The following is a 10,188-nucleotide window of genomic DNA, read 5'->3' as shown; positions in this document are numbered from 1 at the left end:
TCGTTTTGATAATTTTTTATATAATCAATTATTTATAATTTATCTCTATTTATTGTTCATAATTAGAACTCATAGGGATTCTGTGATAAGACTTAAATGATCTTTCTAAAAGATAGTAATTAGAAAAAAAGAACTATTGGTCCAGAAAAAAAAAAAAAATGGTTAATTCCAAAACGAATTTAAGTAAATAAACTAATGTAGCATGAACACAAATTCACAAGTATTCAAACAGTTACACAACAATATATATATATATATATATATATATATATATATATATATATATATATATATATATATATATATATATATATATATATATATATATATATATATATATATATATATATATATATATATATATATATATATCTGTATATATATATATATATATATATATATATATATATATATATACATATATATACATATATATACATATATATTAATGAACGAATCCTACAGGATTAAAGACAAGACAATCTGTAGGTTCCACTTCTATTTTAATGAACAGAGTCTGTTCTTTTATATAATTTCTTGATTTCAATGTTTCCAAAGAAACAAATTTTGGACAACCAAAACCTAAACTTTTTGATTTGTTTGGACGCTTAAAATAATCACTATTTCGCTCACATGAAAGCTTCCAAATTTTGTTGACTCGATTATTCACTTCTTCATCTTGGTCAATAAGAACAAAGTCGACATTTTGCCTGAACGGCCATGGTAATATTGCGTCATACTCGCCTTTCATTATGACCACGTACAAAGAAAGGTGAGAACCCTTTCCTTGGCCGAGACCATTTAAAAATGCTTCAGCTCGAAGTTTATAACCATACTGACCCGTATAGAAAGGGGGACTACACAATTTTTCTTTGTCTTTTTTTGTGGCTGATTGTTTCATGAGTAAATCATAGTTTGTTATCTTCCATAAAAACTTGCCATTCATACATATTGTTTCTTGACGAATCTCAAGCTCTCGAATTCGCAAATGAGCAAATTTTAAATGCTCTTCTATAGACTCACGCAAATGATCTTCTAATTCATTTCGCCGTGCCTAGTGTTAAAAAAATTGTTTATCATTAATATAAATGAAAACATATTTTTAAAAATAATTTATATACAATGAAGAAAAAAAACAATAATTATAACAAAATTATGCGATAAATTATGATAAAGTCAAATATTTATAGTTAATAAACTAACCAATAACTTCAAATGGATAGAAATTTCTAAAAGAATTATTATAAAATAATGTGGATCAAGCGATTTGACGTTATTAAATTTAAAAATATGTACTTTTCGATTGGCTTTTTCATATTTGACGGCGCTGGAGTTTTTAACATAATTAGGAAACTAATAAATGTTACTATTAAAGATTGCAACTGTATAATGTCTAAACAATCTCTAACGAAGTGTTTTTATACTGGGTCAAAAAAACGTCAACTCTTCTTGTCTAGGCCCAATAATGTTGTCTACTAAACCAAAAGCTTTTTGCAATTAAAATTATTTCTCAATGACAATTTGATGATGACTTTGCTGATACTAATTGGAAGGGGATGAAAAAAAAAAATTTTGAGTGGAGATTCGAAAAATTTTTTGGATTGCCTGATCATTTAATGCATGTATTGCGACATTTTCCAGGAACAGTGACATGAATAAAATATTAATATCAAACTTAACAAATAAAATAAATCAATTACTGAAAAATGAATCTTTCAATATACCATACAAAAATTATGAAAAAATTTATAAAATTGAATGATATTAATATAAATAAAACAGTAAAAAAAAATTGAATTTTTTTCGTCTCTACATGCATTTATATTTGAGTATTTTCATACATATTTACGTTTATTTAAATAAGTTTCATTAAATTATGTTTCAAATATTTATTTGGTTATGCATAACTTAAAAAATAAATAAGAATTGCTTTGTAACTCTCCGAATCTTTAAGAGAAATTTAACTGTATTCACTTTTTTTTAATACACTCTTCGATTACACTCAAAATTATCTTAAAACCTCTTCCATAACTTTTGTGTTGTTCATCATCAACCTTCAAACCTTATTCTGGCAATTTCACTACATTTTATCTTTAAACATTTATTTTTTACGAAACATACATTGTTAGATAAAATTATGTATATTACTAATTTATAATAACTAACAATATTTAGTTAATAATGCTAACTAAATGGTTACAAATAAAAAAACTGTATGAAAATAAAATCACAGCTAACTGAAAATAGAAACATTACCTTAAATTTGCAGCCTACATCACTATAGCGACATGCAACTATTGCTAGAGGACAATCGCCATCAGCATCAGTATGTTGACTCATCTAAATTACAAAAAGATAAATTACAAATAATAAAGGATCTTTTTTAAATGATTAGTTTTTGATTTAAAAAAAAAAAAATTTCAACTCTGTAACTTTTTTCAATGGAATGTTAGGATGTTAAGGTGTGTTAAAGGTGTGTTAGAAATTTATATTTTACTTAAGATTACTGTATTTTTTTTTATATAAAACTGTTTATTTGATTGGAAGTTTTTAATATAAGATATCAAGTCATAGCATAAGTTAAGCTGCAGCAGCTCTTAGTGACGAATTGTGCAATCATGTGACATTGAGTCAGCAAAAGTTTTAAAAAGAACTTTTTTTTATTCTTAATTTGTTTTTCTTAAATTTAATGACCCTTATTATCATAGATAAGTTTACAAAATTTAGACCAGGACATGAATGCTTTTTTTATAAATTCTTGAAGAATGTTCCTCAATATATGTTGAATAAGTTCAGTAATATTTTTTGCTTTCCTTTTTTTAATTGATTGAATATATAACCCCATACAAAATAGTTCATAGGTGCATTATCTACTGAACTCAATGTCTACATTTCAGGATGAATAAATTTGATTTTTTGGTCAGTTAAAAATTTAATGGACATTTTTGAAGAGTAACAAGGTGAGGTGATGGATATAAAAGTTATTTTTTGGATATAGTCTTTTATCATATTCTGATATCATTTTTAATTTTATCATATTCTTTTATCATATTCTGATATCATTTTTAATTTTATCATATTCTTTTATCATATTCTGATATCATATTCATATTTATATCATATATTTATATTTATATCATATATTTATATTTATATCATTTTTAAAAAATGATTTTAAAACACTCTCTATTTATACTTGAATTAATTTTAACTCCTGCTTTGACAAGTATTAGTATCATGTTAATCCTTTTGCATAAATTCCACCTCGTATGATGACAGCTTTTCGAAAATTTTTCAACGTGCCCAACCAGCTTTTTTGCCATTTAAATCTTTTTAAAACTTGGCAATTTAAAACTTTTAATTCTACTAATAGTAGTTATTGAAACTTTGATTGACTCGTTTTCTAATAATTTCTTAACCATTCAATACCAATATCCCAGCTGACCAACGATAAAATACGTCATTTCAAATATCGTCAAATATGTATTTTCATTTCTTTAGTTTTTTCTGTTGACATGTTATATTTACATAAATTTTTATTTTACTACTAACTACTTTAAATGTGTGATTAAATTATATAAATTACATCGCTATCTATTGTTTAATTAAAAAGTAATCAAATTTCAAAAGTATTTCCAGTTCAATCTGTAAAAAGATCTTAGCATTGATACGTAATTAACTGTAAAATGATCTTAGCATTATTATTATTATTATTTTAATCTCAATCGTCTCCCCAAGATCAAGGTGGCCACCACAACCAAGGAGGCTAACTTTTTTATTGTGATTACAAACCTCTTTAACTCCAAAACATGAACCTTGTCAAACAAGGCCGCTGCGTAGAGAAACAAATTGCCATTAATTTTATTGGCCTTATTACTAAGGCTAATAAAACGGATATTTTGGTTAAAAGAAATATGAATTGAGTAAAGGTTTTGCTTACTCAATGAATTGATTAAAGGTTTGCAAAAAAGGCAACATGATACAATTTTACCATTTTAAAGCAACTATCTTTAAATATACCTGGTTTCTATGAATATCTTTCCTGCCACATGCATTAACACATGCCACTTCAATAAGTTGACATTGCTCTAAATGGTCCTAAAAAATATAAGATACAATTATTCATGTAATTATTCACAAGAAACCACCTTTTTTTAATTTATAGGTTTACAAAAAAAATTGTATGGGTATATAATGCTTGTCAACCTGGTTATATAAAAGTTTAACAATGTTGGTTTTTATACAAACTAATATAAAATGAATATCAGAAATGCATATCAGTCATAGAGAAGCCATTGTTGTCTTTGAGATGCTTGTCAAGGAGCATCTTAAATTTTTTTAGCGAAGGTTCTTTTACGACATCATTAGGAAGAGAGTTTCATTTATTTATTATTCTTATATAAAAAAAGTTTGCATGCATATTTAATTTGGAGGAATGTTTTTTTAGTTTCAATACATGACTACGGGTAATGAATTAGTTATCAATTTCAAATAACTTTTTATCATGATTATTATTATTGCACCATTTAAAAACATTTGTCTTTGTTGATACGGGAGATTGTTTAAGCCTCTGATTTGTTTAGAAGATCTTAATACATTTTCTGTTTGGCCTTTGACAACATTATTGTGGTTAGAAAAGGAGTATAGCGGTTAAAGGTTTTATATACTTGAATTAATTAAACAATTAAAAAATCTTTTATTACCTAAATTACAGCAGAAGTAGTAATAGAAGTAGTAGTAGTAGTAGTAGTAGTAGTAGTAGTAGTAGTAGTAGTAGTAGTAGTAGTAGTAGTAGTAGTAGTAGTAGTAATCGTTGTTAGAACTTATGGTAAGAAGTATTAGGGCAAAATTATCCTAATGCTGTGTATATAAGTAGCTTACAGAGAATCATCTAATTTTTGCTGTTTTAAAGATGAGTTAGCATGAAAAGCGAGTAACGCATTTGTAGATCTATTGTAAAAACATCATAATCCACCAGTTTTTAATTTATTTATCTTAATTTTAACATTAATTTTTGAATATTTTTATACTAATTTAAATATATATATTATAAACAACAAACAATTATAAAAATGCACTTTTTTCTTTTTTAGTTAAACTTCATTTTTTAGGCTGTTAAATCTAACCTATTTATTTTTGTGTAATATATTTATCACTTTTGAAATTTCAAAGATCTTAAGGGACCCCTAAAATTATTTTTTATTCAAAAAATTTTAAAAACCAGTGTTTTTTTTTTCATCTTTTTTTTTTTTTTTAATTAGTTTTAAAATATAAAATGGAAGAAATGTTGTTAAATTGTGCATTACACAAAAAATCTACTTTAATGTATGACATTGGATTATGTTATAAATTATGGAAAAATGATTTTCAGGTATAACATTTTTTTTCTAGTTTTTATCTATCTTTATTTTTAATTTGATTATATATAGATTAGATATAGAACAGACATTACAATGAAAAAATTGTTGTAGTTGAGTTAACAGAGGGTATAAATGTATGTATGTATGTATGTATGTATGTATGTATGTATGTATGTATGTATGTATGTATGTATGTATGTATGTATGTATGTATGTATGTATGTATGTATGTATTTATGTTGTATGTATGTATGTATGTATGTATGTATGTATGTATGTATGTATGTATGTATGTATGTATGTGTGTGTGTGTGTATGTATGTGTGTATATAAAAAATTCATTTAGTCAAAATCAAATACAAAGAATATAGTAAATTGATATATGATATAGAGGTTCCATAGGGTAGTGTATTTGGACCACTTTTGTTCGTAACTTACACAAGCAAATTGCATCAAAAATTAATTTTTCTTGTTGCACCTTGTCTATTATCAAACCAATGCATTCTTTGTTTACCATGCTCAAACTTTATTAACTATTTTGAAGTCAACTATTCAAAAGCAACAACAAATAACAGCAGCCTAAGTAAAATTCTGAAAATCTGACTTGAATTTGCTAAAAGTTCTTTGTATTACTCTGGTGCAAGAGTCTATAATAATCTACCATTAGAACTTAGGAAAATAAACTTGTTGACTGAACTTAAAAACAAGTTAAAAATTTATTTTGAATGTTTTTTATTTTTATTAACTTTGTTACTTCAATTGATTTTAATTTTATAACAGGACTTACATTGATAACAGAATTGTAATAATTCTGAAGTAATTTATCCTGTATAAATATTTGTCAAATAAAATAAAATCAATTTGTTTACTGATGTTTCAGAAAAATAGAAAAAGTTATTTACTTAGGTACTTTGCAAATGGCTAAAAAATAACTAAATAAAACTAAATACATCAAAGCCCATAGCCTTACCTAATGTAAATTCAAAAAACTAAGAAACATTTTGAAAACCTAAACAATAACATAAAAGTGATCTTGGATGATGTAGTTTTGAAATTTGGTAGTAGCGTGAAATATTTAGAAATTCAAATGAAAAAACAAAACAAAATTAATTTTACATCCATAGACATTAAATATATATCAAATATAAAGACATCAAATATGGATTTGCAAAGAAAATCTTGTTTGAATAAGCAAATACTTAACTTAATGGACCAAAACATTGATCTTTCAAATTATTGCTTTTAACTACAAATACTGTGCCTCCTTTTTTCTTGATATAAATAATAATAACTTTAATATACTAGAAAACAAAACAAGACCATGAGAACTATGATAAAATGCAATCTCACAAAAAAAAAGAATTGTTAAAATTACTCAATTGGATCAGTATAAAAAATATGATAAATTTATTCAATAAATAACATTAACTGGAAATGAACAATTTAAGTCATTTTATGTAAAGAAGTGTGAAATACATCTACAGAACATTAGATAAGCTTGTTACTTTCAGTAAAGTAGAATTAAATAGAAGCAGAATCAAATAGAGCAGGGTAGTTGTTATTTGTCAATGATTTCAAACATGATTTACAAAATTGCTCAAAAAATTCAGTTAATCTAAAAACTTCAGAAAAAAAACTTCAAACACTAACTATCAAAATACATTGTATTTACAAGAAAAAGGTTTTCTGAACTAATATCAACTTGCTAAAGAAATTGTATGTGTGTGCATATATATACATATATATACATATATATATATATATATATATATATATATATATATATATATATATATATATATATATATATATATATATATATATATATATATATATATATATATATATATATATATATATATATATATATATATATATATATATATAGACACACACACACACACACACACACACAAATATATATGTGTGTGTGCACATGTGCATATGCTATTTAGACTTTCAAATATTCTCAATCAATTCATGGTGTTTCATTTTCAGCATTGTCAATTTTTCCAGATTAAGTATTTTTTTGTAGTAAATGTTCATGTTTGCTGTTTAAAATTGAAGTTTTATTTATTGTGTCATAGCTTTACAGATATACACATATCATTTATTATGATGGTGGAAAATCAAAAAGTAAGTGTGGTTTTAAATTTTAGCAATATTGTGTTACATTAAGTTTTTTTTGTAAATTAAATAAAATAGTTATAGTTTATTAAGGAAAATAAGTTTTTTAATAAACACAAGGAAGAATAATTAAAAAATTTTCAATTTAATACATTTTTTTTCATTCTGGACCAAGACTATATATATATAAATATATATATAAATATATATATATGTATATATATATATATATATATATATATATATATATGTGTATATATATATATATATATATATATATATATATATATATATATATATATATATATATATATATATATATATATATATATATATATATATGTGTGTGTGTGTGTGTTATTGATAAATGTGTGTGTCAAATGATAAAAAAAAGAAGATCTTTCTGATGTATTAGGTGAACTCTTTAATATCACAAGGTAAAGAGGAGTTATATTATGTAAGTGAATAATACTTTGATACAAAAAGAAGAGAAAAAATTTTAGCCAAATGCAAGCCAATTCTAGGAAAGCTAAAGCTGTTACTAGGAAAGCCATTACTAGAGTTAACTACTAATGATAGGTAAAATTAGAAATTTTTATAATTTATTAACTCCCAAGGTACTACTAATTATAGAAATTGATATTGTGAACAGTTGTAAAGATGAACTATTGCTAACGGAAATGGTTTTTAAAATATAATTTTACGGTAAAGATTATTTTTAAAGTAATTATTTATTTTTTGAAACTTTAAACTGTTTGTTTTTTTTTGTATGAAAGATTTTTGCATATATTTAAAAGCACATTTTGATAACTTTAAGAGTTTAACTCTCGAATTAACTATGGTTATGTAAGATATGAATAAACATTAAAAAGAAACTGGTATCATATAAAAAGGAGGTATACTGCTCAAGCATAGTTTTTTTTATATCTGTGGAGATATAGGTTTGTTCTGCATACAAATGAATTTGCTATGTATTTGAGTTTAACTGTAAAATCATTATCACTGCAGCAAAATAGTCAAAGTAGTTTATCCTAAATTTATGAAAATGTGAAGAGTAAATCTTAAAAGCTTTATCAAATCTTTTTCAATTTTTTTAATTTTTCAGCTGTTAACTTAAAGACATGTAAAAACGAGAATTCATGAATGGGACTAATTAAAAGCTTCCAGTACAGGGGTAAAATTTGTGCTAAATCTCAAATAAAAAGTATTAAACTCTTACAAAAAAGTATTTTAAAAGCAAAAAAAAAACCACACAAAAATATGTCATTGAGTTTTGAAAACCTCAAAACTTTTATTAGAATAAAACAACTTTTTCATTAACTTTTTTAGTTATAAGGAACTTATTTATACAAATGTTTTTAAATTAGATTTTAATTAAATATATAATTATTTTGTTATAATACTATAATATGTATTACAATAAAAATATAAATATTATATTTACATTAGTTTTGACTTTAATCTAAATTAGATTGATAAATTTATAAAAATTTTCTTGTTGCTCTTGAGGTATGATTATGTTTTATTCTGCTTTATAAAGTAAGAAATAATTAATTTAATACCTAATTTTTTTAGTACCTTGACTTCTTATTACTTTCGAAACCAAACAAATGTGTCGTGATATACTGTAGGAGTGGATACAAAAGCAAAACATCAAGTACAAAAAGGAATTCTCTAAAATTGATTTCAGAAACTTATAATAAAATTTACTAGTATTTTTTCCTTTCCTGATGCTATAAAAAGACCTGAGTTAAAAAAAAAGTGGATTATGATTGTTAATAGAAAGAATTGGTTTCCTACAGAGCATTCAGGTGTTTGTAGTGCCCATTTTGATCCATAATTTTTAGGCATAGTGTGTGAATGACTCTTATTCATAATCTTGAACCAATGACAAACATTTATTCAAACAAAAAAAACAGCAAAACAAAAAATTCCACCTTCTCTGTTATTATCTACTTCATCTACTAAATTTCCTATTACTATTTTCTCAACAAATATTGAATGATTATAACTACAATTACTAAATAGGAATATAGGAATATAATTGCTAAAAGTATTCAAGATGAATCAGATTTTTTAATGGAAAAAGATTTAATCAAACACATAAATATGTTAGATTCATTTTCAAGCCCTGTTGGCTTTGTTTTTCAAAAATTTGACTCCCATGTATTATCCCTTATATTACCATATTTTAATTGTATCATCTATTGATAATGCTCCCTGTATTAAATCAATACAAATTTGATCCCATGATAATGCCACTTTACTGTTTAAAAAAAAATTAGCCGCTTTAAGTAAAAAGCTATTAAACTTAATAAACTATTTAACAAGTGCTTATCAGAGTCTTGTTTTTCAATCTCCTAGAAAGCCGCATCTGTTATTCCTATTTTCAAAAATTCTGGAGTGCAATATGACTTGTCTAACTACCATCTCATTAGTTTTCTTCCTACCATAGGCAAAATTTTTGAGTCTTTAATTAACAAACATTTAATCTCTCATCTTGAATCTAATAAGTTACTTTCTGATTATCAATATGAATTTTGATATTCCCGATTTTATTGTGCATTAGATAGATGTGGAGAAGTTAAGGCTATTGCTCTCAACATTTCTAAAGCCTCTGATAAAGTTTGACACAGTCTTCTCCATAAACTTTCTTTTTACGGTGTATCAGGTAACTTCTTTAAGATTATTAAATGCTTCC

At 24.4% G+C, this 10,188-nt stretch overlaps 1 protein-coding gene across 2 annotated transcripts in view; it reads right to left on the bottom strand.

The window, feature by feature from the left end:
• Nucleotides 1–430: 430 nt before the first annotated feature.
• The window catches only part of LOC100197701 (TNF receptor-associated factor 4), a 38,224-nt gene continuing 28,466 nt past the window's right edge, over nt 431–10,188 (bottom strand). For both annotated transcript variants that reach the window (XM_065788416.1, XM_065788415.1), the window contains 3 exons: nt 4,021–4,098; nt 2,257–2,340; nt 431–1,054 (listed from right to left, as the gene is read on the bottom strand). In XM_065788416.1, the coding sequence (XP_065644488.1) occupies nt 446–1,054; nt 2,257–2,340; nt 4,021–4,098 (771 nt within the window). In that variant the 3' untranslated portion in view covers nt 431–445. The remainder of the gene's footprint in view (nt 1,055–2,256; nt 2,341–4,020; nt 4,099–10,188) is intronic.

Source organism: Hydra vulgaris, chromosome 01 (assembly GCF_038396675.1).
Source record: "Hydra vulgaris chromosome 01, alternate assembly HydraT2T_AEP".
In the NCBI taxonomy this organism is placed as follows: Eukaryota; Metazoa; Cnidaria; class Hydrozoa; order Anthoathecata; family Hydridae; genus Hydra; species Hydra vulgaris.
Note: the sequence above shows the minus strand (reverse complement) of the source record. Positions and strands in the feature narration are given on the sequence as shown.